The following is a 21,286-nucleotide window of genomic DNA, read 5'->3' as shown; positions in this document are numbered from 1 at the left end:
GGTAGCCTTAATGCTAACTCCAACTGACCAAAATGGTGTATTATACGATCCAATGAAATCGATTGTTCGTTTGGGGTAGGCGCATCGGCATCTGTGGCCATAATGCGCCAATGAAATTGAATATGTAAGTGTATTTAATGGTGCAACAGTAAACTTGAGGATAAAGCGTGCAAGTTTTGAAGTAGAACAAATTGGCTCATCATATATATCAGAAAATCAGAACAAATCATGCATATTAGAAAATGAGTATCCATCAAAGATACTCATTAGAAGTTTTAGATCTTTTGATTTTGGCCGTCACGCTGCGACTTGTACTGTCGGATAGTTCGAGAATCTTGGTGGCATTCAAGTTTGCTCTTTCAGGAAAGAGGTTCTTAATTCATGTAAGACTCCTGAGGGAGAAGAGCGGTTTACGATTCTGAATGTTTCCCTAGAGTATCGTACGCATAATCAATGGGACTGATGTCTGGAGAAATTGAGTGCATTTGGGAAATGTTCTCACTCTGAAGAAGTTAAGTTTCTGACTTAATAATAACCCGCACGGGGCACTTAAGAAGTTGTCGCTTAATGAAGGGAAAAACACAAGGTGCATTATGAGCCGAAAATTTGAGAGGATATGAATTTTAATTGGTTGTTGGGAGAAGAGATGTTTGTGTTGCAGTCTGTCCGCGCGCTCTCTCTCTCTCTGGGGTCACGTCAAAATAGGAATTACTTTGTTTCAATGTTGCCACGGATATTGATATTCACGGCACGTGATCACTTTTCCAAAGTGACTGCAACCTCTTGATTCGTCCACTCGGCAAAGCGCGGAAACTGCGGGGATGCAACTGATGACAGGCCAGCATCGGTAGGTTGGCGCACGCGAACAGTGACATTTCCTTCACCTTTCGCTGCCCCGTTAGCACTAAACCTGTCTTTCGAGTGCGAGAAAAGACTGAAAAATGCCGTCACGTGCCGCTGTTGGGGTAGAGGTTGTGATCGTGGAACGTCAGAGAGCGAGTGCATGTTGCTCGCACACCAATGTGGCGGAGGCCAATTCGGAACCGATTGTGACACGACACTTGATCGAGTATTAATTGCAAGCGGCGTGTTGTGCGGTGGTGTATACGGCGAAGGCGTTTGGCTGCCACTGGTGATGGATGTAATCCTGGTCAGATGGGACGGCTTCAGCTCCATTGTCGAATAGCCAGCGCTCTCGTTAAAGTGCTTCACGCTAAACGATTTTGACGTACTTTTTTGGCCTCTGTCGGCACAACTTTCGACAATTCTGCACATAATCAGTACAGTACTTGCTGTTCCAACCAACGTTACATTGCATAATACCATTAATGATACCCGAGATATTGCGCATAAATTTAATTATATACAGTAATATGGAATGTATAAAAGGTACAATACATAAATTAGGATTAATATAAATTTTGCAGTGATCATTTGCAGTGTACAATATTTTTAAAATATTTATTTGGAACTGGATCTAACTAGTTGCAAGAAGCCATTTATTTCTTTAAATGTTCTGTTAACTGGTTTGGATTCTCAGTTTCAATCTCATGGTTCAGGTTCTGCATAAGCAGATAATTTTAATAGAATACTTATGATTCGCTTAAAGTACTGTATATAAACGAATTAAAAGTGAGTGAACTGGATTCAGTTGATATTTTTAAAAGAGGAAACGAGAGGAGTAAGCGTGTTAAGCAAGGATTGAAAACTTGGATAAATTGTGTTAAATAAACCCTGATTTGATTACTTAAAGATGCTGAAATAAAATACTTATGCACTGCCCAGTCCAGACTTGTTTGATCTCATAAGAAATTTCAGTTATCATAAGTCCACTGCAAGAACATCATCAGTTTGTTTGTGGTAGGATTGTAGGTGCATCAGCAATTTAGGGTGGCGCCTCCGTAGCCAGGTGGGAAGGAGCAGCAGTGCGCAGCACAGGCTTCTTGATTAGACCGAGGTTCGAGCCCGTCACCACCAAATACAGAGGATGCGGAAAGGTCAGGGAATGACCACCGCAAAACCCCGAGCAATATGGCCTTAGTTGCTAATGCTCCAAATAACAAACAAACAAACAAACAAACAATTTAGGGCATATTGCGCCGTATATTATGTCTGTAAATTGCTTGTGTTCTGCGGTCGATTTGCGGTTTGGTAGACGAAATATCCAAATTTCCAGGAGCTACAAAAACCATGCCACCTTCTCATGAGATCGACTAACTCAGCCAATAGTGAAAAAGACCCATAAAAATGCCTCACATCGTCAACGGAATTCGAATTCAGGTCTTTTTCACCCGGTGTTGAGGGACGGTGATTATACCAACTGTGCTACTCACGAGAGCGAACTGGTGATTGGACAAGTTTGTGTTACTCTTTTGTTCCGTTTTATAAAGCCTTTGGTTTGGTTAGTACACTTCTTTAGCGTTGTATACCAGTTTCGAAAACATCCACTCCTTGATGTAAATTTGCTGGAAAATGGTGAAACGAAGAGCGGCAAGGTTATAATGAAGCATTTCTTTAAAGAGAGACTTCAGTTTGGTTGGTTCTTTAGTCTCGGGACCGTACGTTTGCGGATTTCGTTGATGTAACTACGATTAAGGCCTTGAGGGATCACGATAAATTAATGAATGTGGATGTTTTTGTTTTCTGTAGCTGGAACAAAGTAGACAACATACAGTTAAATTAAGGAAAGGTAGCTGTATATGGATATGAAAATATTCTGTTTTCACCATGTTCTATCCCGTACCTGAATGAAACAAGGTAACTATTTTTAAGGCTAATGCCGAGTAAGTATTCCCCCCCCCCACCACCACAAAAAACCAAACTGATTTTTTCTTTTTTTTTTCTTTTTGAAGGGGTGCTTTTGCTTGGATGCTTATGATTTTCGAAAATGAAACAATTTGCGAAATATTTTCTTTTAGAATTACAATAATTGTCGCTGAATTACAATGGCTCGCATTACACACGCCTGCCATCTGTGTTGTAATTGTGGGTCGGCGTGTATATGTGCATACGTAATGCGTCTGTGTGTTTACTCTAACAGGAAAACTTACAGAAGGTGACACAGGTGTATGGAGTTTACTCCTACCTTTGCTGACTCATCTCCTGGTCACGTGACTACCTTTGACTTCCAGCCAGCCTTCGCTGACTTGTCGCATGATGTGGACGAAAAGAGAAGCATGATCGGCACTTCGACAGCAAGAGCGCCTTCTCCCGACAGTGCATGCGAACAGGACTGGGCACCCGAAGGGCGCAGTGAGCCCCTCATAGAAGACAACCCCTCCAGTTTGGTGAACGATCTCTCCACTTGCCACTCTACCAAGAGCAACCTCCCAAATAGCGCTCAGAAGGGACTCTCTCTGAAGCTGTCGGTGGCCAAAGGTAAGTGGCTTCCCTTTAATATAACAAATATTTATTGTATTATTTTGATAGTATGAACCAAAGCTGTAATGCTCAATACGTTGATATTAATATTTGTAAAAGAATAAGAAGTTTACCTGAATGTGATACGTAGAATACTTCCGTATGATACTCTCCAGAAATTAAAATGTTAAATTGATTTTTAATGGTGTTCATTTGATTTTTAATTATTGTTAATTATTTCTTACTGTAATGTAAGATTTTCGATTTTTTTAAAAATTGTTTTCGTTTTAATTTCTGGAGAGTATCATTAACGGAAACCTTTTGAAACATTATTTTCCCCGAATCATATCCCCATGCGATGTACAATTGGTACCTTTCTTGAAGTTCAGTCTTGTATCTTAGAGCGGGTGTTCTCAATCTTTTTTTTTTTTTTTTTTAAGCATAAAATAGCATTATCAAAAAATACAATTCTTCTACCACGAGTGTCGGACAAATTATCGATCGATGGTGGCAGTCGCGCTGGCCTGCATCTTATTAAAATAACCCCGGGGGCTCACATCTGGTGAGTATGGGCTTGGCACACCCAGGGTCCTGAGCTGGATATCATCATTCTTCTCTTTCTTGGTGATTCCCTTCTAATTTTGACACACACACACACTCACTCTCTCTCTCTCTCTCTCTCTCTCTCTCTCTCTCTCTCTCTCTCTCTCTCTCTCTCTCTCAGGGTTACTCGGGAACTGTTTTTTTTTTTTTTTTTTTTTTCCTGGTGCAGCATAAGCCTCAGGCTTCCTTGCATCATATGGATATTAATAATAATAATAATAATAATAATAATAATAATAATAATAATAATAAAACAGGTCAGGAAAGATCGCCGATTAGCTGAAAGCTCTGAAGAAAAAATAAATAAATAAAATTTTACAAACGATATATATATATATATCCCTACTGCTTTTTTTAAAGTAACAAATCTCATGAGCATCATTAGTTGAATGGTCCATGAGGCTGTCATAGCTGCCAGCTTGGCATGCCTCTCAGGTATGCTAAGCTGGGTTTACTACCGGGGAGTCTAAAACGCTGGTGGAATTGATATTCGGGTGACACTCTAATCAAGTGGACCTAAGCTAAGTCCGGTCTGTCTGTAATAGCCAAATTCTCTGCTTGTACCTTCGTGATGGCGGGACTGTTAGTACCGTTGGTATAGCCTCCCATGTGCAAGTCCTGAAATACGGCATGTACCATACTGGAGGTGGCCACTCAAGTGCAAACCAACGTAAGCAAAGGTCATGGCCTGGCGCCATGATCCCTGCGTACAGGCAGTACAGTACTAAGTGGTAGGTGACTCATCAACCGGTCCAATACCACCACTTTGCTTATTGCATGCTTGAAGTGCTGGAACCCATGTTTAAATAAATAAATTTCTGTTTATACTCCGGCACTAAATCGCCAATACAAATATTTATCGTATTTAGTAGTCACGGGCTTGAACCCCTGTCCACTCAAGGAACGCGTGCGATGCACTCTCGCTTCTGACCAAGCTCTGCCCCCCCCCCCCGCATCATCTGTTCCATAATACCTTATATAATTGTCTTTTGAGGTTATGAGGATATCATGGAGAGATTCAATCTTCCTTACATTTCGAGGGTACAGCTCTTAAACAGCGTTCGCAGGTCGGCAGCAAGATTGTCCACCGAACCGAACCTATTGGTAATTCTCTAGGTAGTGTCTGTCAGATAGTGACTGGAGGGAGTAGTGTGTATGCTGGGGAATATTGTCGAGGCCATGTTATGCTAAGGAGCGGAGTATATTCTTGCCATGTATAAGTTCTTTCTTGAGTTTTTCGAAGTATATTCTTGCCATATCCAAGAATTTCATTACTTCATACAGCATGTCCCCCCATCGTTTCGTACTACTGAATACATCATGAATAATGATGTCAAAAGAAGATCTCTCTCTCTCTCTCTCTCTCTCTCTCTCTCTCTCTCTCTCTCTCTCTCTCTCTCTCTCTCTCTCTCTCTCCCGCATTCTGTTAAATTCATCTGTTGTCTCTACAGTTCTCCCAACACCACTAATCACCTGGACCACTTTTTCACTTTCCCTCATTGAAACTTGACTTTCTCCAGTCCAACTTTCTTAACATTAAAGTAATTTTTCCTGGTGATTTTAATGTTCACAACTCCAGCTGGCTTCCGTTTTCTTGTAACAGGAACTCAGCTAGTCGAGATGTTGAGGCTTTTTCAATTACTAATGACTTCGCACAGATTGTTCATTTACCTACCAGAACATCAGACGATCCTAACCACGTAGCCAACACGCTGGATCTTTTTCTTAGAAATAACTCTTCTAAGTACACAGCCCAAGATAAAGATAAAGCTGACCTGCTAGCATCCTACTTTTCTTCCAAGTCGTGTATTGGATGATCTTCGTAAACTGTTCCCAGTACAATGCATTCAATGCCTCCTGTAGTCATCCGTCAAAAGGATGTCAGAAGAATTTGGACATCTCGATTATAAAAAAGCTCCAGATGGTATTTCTCCTTTGTTCTCAAAACATGTACGCCTAAACTTTCTCCTTTTCTGTGTCGCCCTTTTTTTACTTTCTTATTCCAAAGATGTTTTTCCTTCTGCTTGAAATTTGCTCATATCCTGCAAGTTCCTAAGAAAAAGGTAACAAATACGTTCTATCCAGTTATCGTAGCTTTGCACTTACTTTTACTCTTTCTAAAGTAATGGAGAATTCAATTTACCACCAACTCTTAAACTATCTAGAAACCTTCCATCTGATCAACGATCGCTAGTATGGATTCCGCCAGTGTAAATCCACTGGTAATATTCTGACTTATGTTACTCATCTATGGACAAATTCAATAGAAATTTCTGGCGAAACTCAAGCAGTTGCTCTTGACTTTTCAAAGGCTTTTGATCGTGTTTGGCATAAAAGTAATCTAAATAAGCTCCCATCTTATGGTTTTCCAACTGTTTTTTTTTATAATTGAGTATCCGGTTTTCTCTCTCTGATTTCCCGCCGTGGGTGTGATGATAGGTGGCTTTCTGTCTGCTAAATTTTCCACTAATGCTGGTGTTCCCCAAGGTTCAATTCTTTTTCCCACTCTTTTTCTTCTTGTATATTAATGATCTTTTTTCAATGACCGGAAATACTATCCATAGTTTCGCTGATTATAGCATATTGCATGCCACCTTCCAGTTTTAGAAACCTTGCCCTGAACAAAAAGCTTCAATTTCTCGAATATCTACTGCGAATTCCTTAAATGCTAATATCTAGGTAATTTTCCAGTATGCAAAGATAACTTAGTTGATTTCAATCCTTCTAAAACTCAGTTTTGTTTATATCTCGCAAAAAGGATTCTTATGCTTATCCTCGATGACACTGATTTCTATGCAAGATCACATATATCTATTGGGGATTACCCGACTTCTCTTCCTCTGCATCTAAAAAACTGTGTTTTCTCTTTCACTCTCGGCGTTACTTTTCTTTCAAACAGCAACACTCTGAACAAATCACAAATCCGCCCTAGCTTGGAATATTGTTCCCACATCTTGGGCGGTGCCCTGCCCTCAAAACCTCCCTCAGGCTTCTAGATTCCATTCAGAAGAGGGCATTTAGGTTAGTTAATGACTCATCTCTAACAGAGTCGCTCCACTCTCTGTCTCATAGACATTCGGTTTCTGCCGCATGCCTTTTTTATAGATACTTCCATGGGTTCTTCTGAATTAGCTTCTATAATTCCAGCTCTCTCTTCCAAAGCAATCCGAACGCCTGCCATAACCAGTCGACATCCTTTACTGTCCAACTTAAAACTCACAGAACTAACTTTTCTTCTTTCTCATTTATTCATTCAACTTTCGTCTTCTAGAACAACGACCTTTCTTCATACGTATTTCCTGAAAATTACAATTCTACAGAAATTCAAGTCTAATGTCAAGAAGTATCTTCTTTCATCTTCTCAACCTTCAGCCCATGAGCTAATGGGCTGAAGGTGTTTGGGATTTTCATAAAAAAAAAAAAAGAAAAAAAAAAAGCTTGGTTCATGTAGAAAAAAGATTCTGAAAGGATTAAAATCCATAAATCGGAACTGATATCTAAACACGTACAAATTGCAATTTAGGAAATAATTCTTCAGGTAATATAAGCTACATTAAGACTACGAGTAAAATTCATCAAAATAAGTCCAGGTTAGACAAGCTACATCAGCTCTTGTGAGTTTTGGAACATTTGCTATTGGAGGATCCAACTTCAAACTCTCAGAATCTCTCTCTCTCTCTCTCTCTCTCTCTCTCTCTCTCTCTCTCTCTCTCTCTCTCTCTCCCCCCCCCAACCATAATAGCAGCAACTATAATAGGCTCCACCTCGCTGACCCTTCATCCCCACCAGCATACTTCAGACTGTCCAGAACCTAAATGCAGATCTCCGTCAATTAATATGTAACAAAAAGATGTCATTGCATGATTAACATTGTAGGACTGAAGACTTAAGCCACGTTGATATCACCGGAGTCCAGTTGGAAAGTGTTCATTAATTGATATTATCTGTTTCCAAATGTCTGTAATTTGATCTTACTTTATACTTATGTAATAGACTAATTCCCGTAATAATTCATCAATTAATTGTCTATCTCTAATTTATATAATATTTTAACAAATTATACTAGAAGCCTAAAGACTCAGGATTTCGATGTGAGCCCTCTAGCCTTAATTCAACTTCTTCTTCAAGAGGAGTATTTCCATTTACAATGGGTTTCCTCAGCCTACAAGTTATTTCTTGGTAGGAATTTTTTCCTGCCATAAAGTGCCGTTCAGGGTGTCTTGGTCGGTTAAGCCTCGGGCTGTCATGCACTCCTGTACTCCATCCATCTATGTCCTCCTAGGGCTTCCTCTTCTTCTTCTTCTTCTTCCAGGAGGTATCCATTCCAGGATAGCCTTTGGATATCTGTTTTCTTGCATCCGTTTTACATGTCCACACTATGTTAGACGCTTTTCTTTTTGTTGGTGTCAATAATAGTCTTTTTCACTTCCATTTTTTCCCTTATGTCTTCATTCCGTTTTCTGTCTCTTCTAGAAGTTCCCGCTGAGCGTCTCCAATAATCCATTTCTGTGGAGAGCAATTTGTTTTCCGTTCGCCAATGTCCAGGTTTCCGCTCCATAATTCAACTTTTGATGTAAAATCCCTGACTACTGGCCTTGAATGGTCGCAGTACAAACTTAATTAAACAAATAAGAATACCGATTACCGTATATTAAAGTTTGAAGCCCCATACCCTGAAGGAACTTTGGTCAAATTGGTTGGTCTCAAATGAGAGTTATACTTATAGTTTTTAATCTGAAATTCGAAAACTAAAAAAAAAAAAAAAAAAAAAAAAATGTGTGTATACAGTACTGTATATAGTTTTGATAACATCAGGTCAAATTCCTCCATTGTACAGAAGGGCTCGGAACAATGCAATTATTATTGCTGTCCCGGGAGAGGCGAAGTTATTTTTAGTGTCTCTAAATAAATGTGCGACAGGTCCCTAGAATAGCTAAATCCACTATTGTTTACCGCCCTTGTTGTGGGAACAATTATGTACAAGAGTAATGAGCAGTTGGTCTCAGTTGGCGAGTTCATTTTTAATTTAATTGATTGGCAACAAATCGCTGCCTGTACGATCTGCACGTGGATGAGTCCGTATTTGTGCTAAGCTGTATCCTCTCCGTTCGTTACTAACAAATGAGGTACGGTTACACTTGTGGCATGTCGTCTTATGAAAATTACCACCTGTGAACAGAATCGGAATGCGAAGAAACCCCAAAGAAGGCAGTCATTAGTGAAGATCACACAACAACAAAGCTGCAGTTCTCTCTCTCATGCGTTGACAGAGGTAGTTTCTTAGTCACATAACCCGGCATACTTGTAGAATGACTGCACTTTGAAATTATTGTTAAACTTGCTATTTGCGGTAATTTACCGCTCCCTCCCACTTTTGTTTTCCTGTTTATACTTATTGTGATTTCAGCGTACAGTATCCCAGCTGTTTACTACGACTGTGGAATTTATAATTACGGAGAAACAAACGTAAGTTTTTTTTTAATAAATATCGAGGACCGATTTTAAGATTTTGGTAGCCATAGTGGGTTAGGGTAGTCTTCAAAAAAAGGCTCTTACCCATTGGTTGGAAGATGTATTTCTCTGAGTGATTTATCACTAATTTATGTTAGGATCTGTTTTATTATTAAAGATTATAGAAGTGGTTTTGTTTTTTTTTTTTAGTACACTTTCATTTTAAACTATTTAAAAAAATGTTTTTAACTAGTTCAAAATGAAAATATATTTAAAAAAACTATATTTCTTTCGCTTGAATAATCCAGCGCCAAGATGGAGAAAAGTGTCTACTAGAAACGTTAGGCCTGTACATCGTATTCAGCTTTGAATGCAGGGGATGAGTTTCACTCCCGGTGGAATAAAATACCCCCGCCCCTCCGGTGAAAAATAGTAATTTTTATTTTATAAAACAGGAATTCAATAAATTTATGTCAAACAAACACAACACGAAAAATCACATCAACTAAGTGTGGTACTTGTTAGGTGGTACACGACGAAAATAAATCACTGAAATTGAAAAGACATGAAATTTTCAAAATAATTAAATGGGCAATATTTCTGGTTGCATAAATTGTAACTAAAAGTCACTATTTAAAGTGTCGGAATTTTCGTTTTAGCCTGATAGTGTTTCACACAAACGGTCTACTTGCGACGAAATCTTTGTTTATATATCGCAAACAAGATTGCAGGCCGCGAATAGGTTCCTGACAGATGCTATTATAAGTATAAAGTGTCGAGCGGATTTCAGGGAGAGGGGTCTACTGCAGCCACTAATTCAATCGTCTGCAATTTCGCTTTATGGTTTCACATTCCCTTTACAGTATTTGGTTTTTTTCACAGCAAGATTCCACTTGTGGCTAATTCTGTCTTTGAATACCGCAATCAAGATGGTTTGGTCCCAGCCTATAACAATACATTTTATAACCTTTTATTATTATGCCTCTGTACTTGTAATATTGCAAGTTGCATGAAGGTAAGCTTAGAGGGCCCGAATGAGTTTATCAGAAAAATTAATAAGTGAAGTGATTGATACATATGCAAAGAAGAATAAGATTATTATAATACAGTACTTGCATGTTTCATTATAATTTTTTTTTTTTGCAAATTTTAATCAGTGATTTTCATATTATTAAACTGTGATTATTGTCAGTAATGTGGTTTTGTGAACTGACTACCAGTACATAGATGTTAAATAATAAATATTTCCTTTTGTTTCCTATTTTGTTTTCTCATATTTTCTTATTATATTTATAACATTCATAAATATACACTGGTGTTCAAAGAAAGTGCATCTACCCTTAAAATTGTAATTGTCGTCTGAATAATGTAAGTGTATGACAATATTTCTTACAGATTGCATCAGATAAGATTGACACACTTAGGTGACGATGTAATATTGCATCAGCTGCTACTTTCAGCTATATAAGCACACTCTGCAAGAGTTGCAGTCATTCCTTGCTTGTATCAGGATGGCGAGTTACGTGCAGTTGATGCCACTGATGCCATGAAGAAAGAGTGCTATTGTTGCTTTACATGAGGAAGGATGTTTTTCCTGTCATATTGCTTAGAGTGTCTTGTAATCAGTCAATAGTGAGTGAATTTCTTTCCAAACTCAAGAATACTGGTTCTGCTGATAGGAAAAAAAGGAACCAGATGCAAACGAGTCTCTACGCCATAACAGGACCACGTTTTGAAGTACTTATGCCTTAAAAACCGTAAAGCTTCTTCGTCTGAGCTGAAAAGAGAATGGGAAGAACATACAAGAGTGGAAGCAAGTGCAGTTAACAGTCAGAAGACGCCTCTCAAAAATGGACTTGTCATCCTAAGAAGAAGCCCCTCCTCATACAAAATGAAAAAGGCCTGATTAATTTGATGTAAGGAGCATGTCAAATGGACCCACCCCTGAGCAGTGGAAGTCAGTTATTTTCTTGGATGAGAAGAAATTCAACCTCCATATCGATTGGAGACAACCAATTCACCGTAGACGTGAAGAATACCATCTAGACTGTATGGTGTCTACAGTGAAATTCCCTACCAGCTAAATAATATCGGTGTTCATTTCGTATTGTGGAATAGGTCACCTGTAGTTTATAAAAGATTCTGTAAATGCCAGTGGATAGATGACTATATCGGAAGGCAAATTGCTGTCAACCATTAAAGACCAACCTGCCAAGTAACTGCATCTTTCAGGACGATTCTGCTCTGCTCCTTGTCATTGGGCAAAAAGTGTAAGTAGGCACTTCTGTAGTTACTTTAGCTTCATTTTAGAGGTGTATAAAGCCTTGAATGGTTTGAGCATGCTCAATGCTGATGGGATTCTGCCTCTTGCTCAGAATAATCACCTGAGAGGGCATAAATTCAAAGACAGATGTAGGATAGATGTCCGGAAATTTGTCTTTAGCCAGAGGGTAGTTGGTTGGTGGAACAGACTTCCATCCCTTGTTGTGGAAGTTGATAGCCTAAATAAATTTAAGGCTCAGCTGGACAGGTATTTCGAACGAACAGAGGGGTGAAGTGGAAGTTTTTTTTTTTTTTTTTTTTTTTCTGGCTGATGCTGCATTGGCTTGCTTTCTTGCATCATATACCTCTACTAATGCTAATGCTAATTTCTGCATTAGAGGCACGACAGTAATGTGTTTAAATTTGTTATATGTGAAAAAATGGTTGGAAGAACAGTCCATTACAACTCTTAGCTGGCCAGGAAGCATTAGCATTAGTAGAGGTATACAATGCAAGAAATCAATCAAGCTTATGCAATCAGCCAAAAAAAAAAAAAAAAACCCTCCCATTTCACCCCTCCATTCATTCCAAATGCCTGTCCAGCTCAGCCTTAAATTTATTTAGGCTATTAGCTTCCACAACAACAGATGGAAGCCTGTTCCACCAATCAACTACCCACTGGCCAAAGGCAAATTTCCACACATCTTTTCTACAACTGTCTTAACTCAATTTGAATCTGTGCTCCCTCAGCTTCTTAGTCTGAGCAAGTGGAAGAATCCCATCAGCATTCAGCCTGCTCAACTCATTCAAGGCCTTATACACCTCAATCAGATCACCTCACCGGTGCCTTCTCTCGAAGTACTGCAATTTGCAGAACTTAAGCCTTTCTTTGTAAGAGCATCCTTTGTTCCCCCTTGCCAATCTTGTTGCCCTTCTTTATACTCGTTCTAGCAACTCTACATCCTTCCTAAAATGAGGCCTCCATACCTGTACACAGTGCCGCCATAGCCTAGTGGTCAGGCACGCGGGTGCATAAGTACACGTGCCTTGAATGACCGGGGTTCAAGTCCGTGTCTACTGAATACGGTGCTGTTTCTTGTATTCTGTGTATCTTGTAAACTCCTCTGACCATTTGGTCATCCCAGGGTATAAACAGAAAATTTATTCATTTATTATTTACTCTAGGTGTGGCCTGACCATTGCCTTGTATAACAGGATAATCACCTCCCTGTCCCTGCTACCAAAATTCCTATATATCATTGACAAAACTACATGACCTTCCCTAGCAGCCCATCTGCATTGCTCAGTGAACTTCATATTTGACTGCACAATAACCCCCAGGTTTTTTTCACTTTCCACTTCCCTGAGTGTAGTACCACAGAGTTGATACGTTTCTCTTCAGTTATCGCTACCCATATGCAGTACTTTGCATTTGTCAATGTTAAACTTCAGTTGCCACTTCTCAGCCCATTTTCCCAACTTATCTAGATCCAGTTGGAGTAGCATACTGTCTTTACTATCGTTAACAAACCTGCCAACCTTTGTATCATCTGCAAACTTGGACGTTAAACCTGATATATCTTCATTAATATCATTGATAAATATACAAAACAACAATGGTCCCAACACCGAACCCTGGGGAACTCCACTAACAACATTTGTCCACAAAGAGCAGTGTCCATTGATTACCACTCTCTGTCGTCTCCCACTCAACCATTCCTTTATCCATTGTAGCAACTTACCCTTAATGCCATGCCTCTCTAATTTCTACAGCATTCTTCCATGTGCAACAGTATCAAAAGCTTTCCTGAAATCCAAGTATATGATATCAAAATTATTTTTGGCATTCAGTTCCTTTGTGACCACATCATAGTATCAATCAAATTGGTCAGACAAGACCTCCCTTTAACAAACCCATGCTGTGTCTTAACTATTACTGCAGTCTTGTCTAGATGATCCTGCAATGCTTCTTTAACCAGTGATTCCATTATTTTCCCCAGAACACAAGTTAAACTAACAGGTCTGTAGTTACTTGTGTCACCTTTTGAACCCCTGTTGTGAATTGGTGATACATTTGCACACCTCCAGTTCATGGGGACCTTCCCCGAGTCCAAGAAATCTCTCATAATTATGGCTTAGGGTTTGCTTACTTCCTTTGCTGCCTCCTTTAATATAATTGGAAAGATGCCATCCACCCCAGGTGCCTTCCTTATGTTTAACTTCAACAATTTCTCTTCCACTTTGCTCTCAGTTATTACAAAATCATTTAGCTCCCTGTTAGCATTTGATAAACTTATGACACTCCTCAGACCTGAATCCTATAGAGAACTGTTGGCATTGTATGGAATCTGTAGCTGCCAGAAAGAAACCAAAGACCCTTCATGAACTTCAGGAAGCCATAATTCGTGTTTGGAACCACAAACTATCAGTTGGTTATCTTCAGAAATTGACCTTGTCAATGCCTTGACAGTGTGCTGCTGTCATCAGGGCCTGAGGCGGGTCAACTGAATATTAGTTTGCACCTGGTGAACTTTTCATTTTGTTTTCCATCTAAAATGATAAACTGAAGCAAATTGAAGGCTTTTGATTACATTTCAGCCATAATTGTCATGTTTACCAAAACTATTGTGTAAAGGTTGCAAATGCTCATTTTGGAATATTTTGAGAGCACCTGTCAAATATTACTTAGCTTTGCTGTAACTATTAATAAATATCTTTTGTTTATATATCTATTTGAGATGTTAGTCATTAATGTAATATGCCATCTCAAAAAAGGGTTAGAAATGTGAAATTCTTGAACACCAGTGTAAATATACAGATTTGTTGTAACATATACATATGTTGTAAATAATAATAAAAAATATACACGTGTACTACATTACCCCCGAAGTTTACATCCACCCCCCAGTGCAAATGCTCTGGACTCAACACGATTGTATTTCTGTAGTTGCTTGTGAAACTGATTCACTCTAATGCAAAATTGTGGGGATAAGCAGCCAATCACTCGAAAGCTGTGGGCAGAAATACACCTGCCAATCACTCATTGTTGCAAAGATCTATGAGTAACTGCCTTGTTCTGAAAAGTAACCAAAATAAATTACACTTGCCACATTTATTTATGTATTTCTAATGCATTTCTAGTCAGGATCCTTGAATTTGACTTGCTAATAGCACCCGGCCCTGAGACTGACTAACTCAAGATACTGAGGAGAAAGGAGAAAATCCATGACTGCTGACAGCTGGTCTCAAACCCCTGCACTCTCTACTCAGTACAGCCTTGTGCTCTTGCTAACATGGCTACCAGGGTCCCACTTACCACATTAAATTACACTTACTACACTAAGGGTAGTGGAGAATGAAAAAGAACTGGAGGTAACTGTGCAGTCTGATATTAAATTTTCTGAGTGGTGCAGACAGACTGCCAGATCAGGTCATAGGTCTTGTCAATGATATACAGGAATTTTGTTAGCAGAAATTAAGGTGATTACCCCCTTGTATAAGGCAATGGTCAGGCCACACCTTGAGTACTGCATACAGGTCTGGAGGCCTCATTTTAGGAAGGATGTAAAGTTGTTAGAATGAGTACAGAAAAGGGCACAAGACTGGTGAGGGAAACAAAGGGGTGCTCTTACCAAGAATGGTTTTAAGTTCTGCAAATTGCAACATCTGGAGATTAGGCACCTGCAAAGTGATCTAATTGAGGTGTATAAGGCCTTGAATGGTTTGTGCAGGCTCAATGCCGATGGGATTCTTCTTCTTGCTGAGATTACAAACCTGAGGGGCCATAAACTCAAATTGAAGAAAGAGTTGTAGAATAGATGTGCAGAAATTTGCCTTTAGGGTAGTTGATTGCTGGAACAAACTTCCGTCTGTCATTGTGGAAGTTTATAGCTTAAATAAATTCAATGAAGAAATGGACAAACTTTTGGAGTGACTAGATGGCTGAAATGGGAAGGTGGTTTTTTTTTTTTTTTTGGTTGATGCTTTATAATGTTCTGATTCTGTATTACCTGTAAATAAGTCTCCCACCCTAACATGATGGCTGCATCCCCCTTACAAATATTGCTTATACTTAAGGCTGGTTTAGGTTTGGTGACTGCCAAAGGGCATTTGGGTAAAGTGATAGATCTCACATTTATGGGAAGGGGGATGAAGACAAAAAAAATCTGGACATGAAATTTTTTTTTTTTTTTTTTTTTAAAGAGTAGGGGAAAAAACTAAACAACAATAAAAAAAAAAAAAAAACAAGTACAGATTATCTTTCTATCAATTTCCATTGAATGATACTTAATTGTTGGATATGAGTGAGAAGTATTATGCACTTGCCTCACTGTTTTTGTACTTTGAGGCATTCAAAACTTTATAATTAAAGGAAGGGAAGAGTTTCAGGTTAAATAATGCAGTGTTGTCAGTGCCAGCCACAAGCATGTTCAACCTGTTTTGTCAAACAGGACCCCATGCTCAAATGGTCAAAACTATATTGTTCATTAGTGTATTAAATATTATTCATATTTAAAATTTTTGTTTCTTAGTTACTATAATATTTGAAAAATTAAAATCACTATCACAAAAACACCCTGTATAAGTTTCACACAGGATCCCAGGGCCCCCAGATTTAGGGGCCGGCTGTGTGTATTGTAAATTTAGGAGGTGGTTGCACAAATGCTTTGTAACATAAGTTTGATTATAAAGTAATTTGACTTGGAATATTTGTTTGTTTTTTTTATGGCAGGAATGCCAGATTAGGTCGTCTGGGGCTCTAACACATTTTTAGAGGACCAAAAATAAGGTAGTCAGCAGAATGGGTGGTCAGGCTTCAGAAACAGCACCACTGTGCCTTGGAGAAATTCAGCCTTATGTGACAGTGCTCAAATTTTTCAAATTATTCACTATTGCAAAAACCTGGAGAACAATTTAACATTGTTCTCTTTGTTTTTTTGTTTTTTTTAATTTACATCAGTGTATGCATCATGTTAAAAGAGAAAAAGTTGTTCTTTCTATTGAACAAAACTTCAGTTCATCAATAAACATGAAAAAGTGCTAATGTTAACTTTTCAATCTCTTCTGTAATCTGTGGGTTGATGAGATGATGATTGAAAATTTACACAGTATTATTTACAGAAGTCAAGCCAAGTGAAAAGCAAACTTCATTGTTTTCCTTTTTCAGAAAAGATGTATGATTAAATATGATGTCAAAATCTTTTCATACTGTTATTCAAATTATTATTTTTTTTTATTTTTTGGCTGATGCTGTTATAAGCTTGCTTCCTTGCATCACTTGCTAATACTAATGCTGTATTATACTTTATAAAAATATTGTGTACTATATGTATTTATGGAAATATTTTTGTCATGCTTATATTTCTTTTTATTTTACAAATTATTATTTTGTGTATCGATTATCCAGGAACATTTCTTTCCAGATAATTGGGAAGCTGCTATACTAAGGAGCAAAGTAATTTAGTTGTTAATATTTCTGTGCCAGGGGCCCATACTACTGAATGACATGCCACTGATTCCAAACTTGCTAAATAAACTTTCCTTCTTCATTTGCTTCCTGTGGTTCCCCCTTCCCCTTGGTGCATGCATAATAGTAATAGTATTTGCCATATATTGCAAGGAAGCCACAGGCTTTTGCTGGCCTGACAAACAAAAAAAAAAAAAAACCCAACCAAGTAGATAAGAAAACACAAATTATATGCTTCCCTCCTCACACACGTAAGTATCCAGCAGCAGACCCTTGAACTTATTCAAACCGGCAGCCTCAACTACCTGCGAGGGCAACTTGTTCCAGCTATCAATAACTCATTGGCTAAAAGAAAACTTCCTACAATCTAATCTAAACCTCATCCCTTGTAATTTGAATTTATGATCCCTAGTTCTGGAATTGTTTAGAACAGTGAGAATTCCACCTTCATTTATTTTACTAACCCTTCTCAGAGCCATATAAACCTCAATCAGGTCACCTCTGAGGTGCCTGGTTGCCAAGTTCTGTAGCCCACATAATCAGAGTCTTTCTTCATATGGTGACCCTTCTGCTGATCTCACCATTCAAGTTGCATGTCTTTGGACCCTTTCCAGAAGTTCGATGTCTTTTTCAGATGAAGTCTCCATACTTGAACACAGTATTCAATTGCTCTATACAGTAGGATCATGATCTCTATCTCTACAGGATAGCATTCAATAAATCATTGATAGGAGAACTATTATTTTTTTTCACTAGTAGAGTATTTGTTCACTAGAACAGTTTTTTTTTTTTTTTTTTTCATAAATAAAATTGTATGAGGTTCTTTACGCAAGTGTTTCTGAAAACTTGGTCTTCAGAATGAATGGTCTTATGAATAATTCCCAGAATTTCTTTAAATTAATTTAAAACAGAAAACACAGTAGACTTTCAGAATAGCAGCACAAAGGTTTATTTATTATCTTTTCAGCCCCTACAACAGCAGCCCAAGACAGTGATGTGGACTCTGGTATTGTGACATGTGGAGGACATGGACAGCGTATAGGGTCTACTTCTTCAGCCGACACTGACAACAGCCAGGAGACTACAAAGCCAAAGTAAATTTTATTTATTTTTAACTATAGTTATAATACCTATTATCATTACAGTAATTCCTTATTGAGCAATTGTATCATTAAATTTATATCTGCTGAAATCGCAGCTGCAATTTTATAGCAGTCCAGCAGCAGTGGTGATTCCCAGTCATAACACACAGTTGTATGGTACCCTGAAAGACCCACCTATTTCATAAATTCCCCAAAATTTTTTTGACTTTTTAAATTCTGTTTGCAGTTTAGTGCTTGGCCTTTTTCTACTGAATTGAAATACTTATTAAATGTAAGTTTTATAATGAGAAACTTGCCCAAATTTTAAAAAGTTGTGTTTTTACACTTTACTGTTAATTTAAGAATGTACAAAGGAATTTGCCTTTATTCTGTCTCATAAGAATTCTTCTTATCCTATTCTCCTATAATATCAATGAATTAACAAAACATAATTTAAAACTCAAAATGTGTTACTCACCATCAGCCCAAGAAATATCAAACCTCATGTAACTTCTACTGATGGAAGACATTATGTCAGAAAAATGCGGCATTAAAAATATATGTTAAACTACGATAAAATGTGATAATAAAAATATAATCTACTAAATTTCCTCCCTGAAGTGGACTAAAACTTTTTGACATTTATTGTGCTCACAGGGTGGAATAAAACTGATGAATGGGGGGGGGGGTGTTACAATATTAATAGGAAATTAATTGTTAGTATGCATGCATTCAAACAACAACAAATCACAAATGAGAAAAGTTCGGCGATGTTAATAGAATTGCTGTGGATTTTCATCTCCAAAGTTTTGGCAATTAATAATTTTATGTAATTGTATTGGATATTAAGTATCTTAGCTTCATTAAAAAGAAAACTACCGTTTCACAGTAGTCTTCTCCACTGGTGAAGTGTTACTTATTCGAGGTAGTACAATACCATGGCGCCTCCGTAGCCAGGTGGGAAGGAGCAGCAGTGCGTAGCATACGCTTCTTGATTTAGACCGGGGTTCGAGCCCGTCACCATCAAATACGGATGATGCGGAAAGGTCAGGGAATGACCACCGCATATCCTCGGAGCAATATGGCCTTAGTTGCTAATGCTCCTAAAAACCAAATAACAACAACAATAACAAACAATACCATGTCAATTTGTTGTGGAGGTATTCACAGTATGAGATATAACCAAAATGATGCCAATTTAATTAACTATTTAACTACTTTGGTAGATGGCTACATTAAAATGATGCTTTTGCACTAACCTATATATTAGTCATTCTACCTCATAGCATGAGGCCTTTGCCCTTAAATATTTTATAGTCTGTATCGCTGCACACCATCAGGCATCTTTCATATTGTGAAGTTATACTTTACAACTGGGTTGTCACTATTGCAACACCAAGGTACCTGCCCACCCACCGATTAAAGGCCAACAAGCCTTGAAATGGCATTACTGCCCCTTTCATTCTTCTGCACTGTTTCTTTTCTTCTTCCACTCCTACTATAACTTTCTCTCTACTTTTTGCTTTTCTAAGTCTAATAGGGACAAGTCGATAGTAGAGTTATTATCCCACACATTTACAAACAAGTTTTGAAACGGTTCCATCTCCGTCTGGGTGGTGGTATCCGCTGAGAATAAGTAACAGTAGTCTTCTCCACTGGTGAAGTGTTACTTATTCAAGGTAGTACAATACCATGGCAGCTCGTTGTGAAGATATTCACAATATGAGATATAACCAAAACAATACCAATTTAATTAACTAATTTAACTACTTTGGTAGATGGCTACATTAAAATGATGCTTTTGCACTAACCTATATGTTAAAAATAAAATAAATAAATTTTGCATATTTGTAGCATACATCACTCTTGTATCATTATAATATTTAACATAATTTTTTTTTTTTTTGTTATTAATATACTGGCATAAACTAATAATCAAATAGACCGTGTGGAACTTTATTTTGGCAGGCTTTGCATAGAGATGTATGCCTATGAAAAAGTAGCAATGTGATGATCTAGTGCCATTCATATGCAATTTAGCCTGGAGTACACAGGTTGAAGGAGAGAAGGAAGCAAACCAATATCATAACTAAACTCACTTCCTTGTATAAATTTTTTTTTGATAATTTCGAATTTTTAGTATATTAAAATATGTAACCATGGATTTGTGATTGAAAAAAGGAACTTTAAAATGAGAAGCAAAGTACTTCTAGTAGTGCAACTGTGGTTGACGAAAATGAACACAATATTGTCACACTTCAAAGGAGGATGAACAATTGCAGCCTTTTGTTCCCCAAAAATTTGAAGTGAAAAAACAGGAACCAACTAATAAAAGACCAAAACAAAAGTATGATGACGGTTATTTGAATTTTGGATTTATATGTGCAGTAAAGAAACAGGCTGCATTTTTGTTATTTCAAGCTCTTCTAATTCACATAAGCATTTCACCCAATTGGAAAAAAATAAAATAAAAATAAGTATCAAAATTAGTAATCTAATTCAACTTGACAGGTTTAACCCTCATATTTTCAATTGCGCTAAAGTTCAAGTCTAATGTCAACAAATATCTTCTTTCATCTTCTCAACCTTTAACCCATGCACAGTACTATGAACTATAGGTTCTAATACCCATGTTTGGGGTTTTTATAAAAAAAAAAAAAAAATTAGAAATTGCTATTTATGCATATTATGAAAGTGCAGCAGAATTTATTTTAACAAATATTGGTTCTTTTGAAAATTTTCCGTGATATTTGTTAGAACAAAATTTTGGTATGACAAATGATTTATGCACCCCTGTGAAGTTCATTTAAATGGACTTTTTTAGTGTGTAGTCTCGTGTGTGCGTGTGCACGCACGCTGCACACACACGACACGCCATGCATGCTCATTCTAAGTTAGAAAAGCAGGAAATTTATTTGTTTAAGGGACAAAAGTCACATTTGTGTGACTTATACTGACTTGAGAAGCAAGTATATCGTATATAACATTCTGTAGATAAAGGAATTAAGTCTTACTTTTATAGTATTATGCAGTGAGACATTTTCTCTTTTTACTATGATGC

General features: G+C 37.7%; 1 protein-coding gene across 1 annotated transcript in view; it reads left to right on the top strand.

Moving 5' to 3' along the window:
• Positions 1–21,286, top strand: part of LOC150087616 (uncharacterized) — a 142,838-nt gene that overhangs the window by 71,738 nt on the left and 49,814 nt on the right. Inside the window, exons 2-3 of the mRNA XM_090369827.1 lie at positions 3,041–3,378; positions 18,111–18,237. Coding sequence (XP_090225953.1) covers positions 3,069–3,378; positions 18,111–18,237 — 437 coding nt within the window. The 5' untranslated portion in view covers positions 3,041–3,068. The remainder of the gene's footprint in view (positions 1–3,040; positions 3,379–18,110; positions 18,238–21,286) is intronic.

Source organism: Mastigoproctus giganteus, chromosome 3 (assembly GCF_048544385.1).
Source record: "Mastigoproctus giganteus isolate SK-2022 chromosome 3, ASM4854438v1, whole genome shotgun sequence".
In the NCBI taxonomy this organism is placed as follows: Eukaryota; Metazoa; Arthropoda; class Arachnida; order Uropygi; family Thelyphonidae; genus Mastigoproctus; species Mastigoproctus giganteus.
This window is presented reverse-complemented; position numbering and strand designations above follow the sequence as displayed.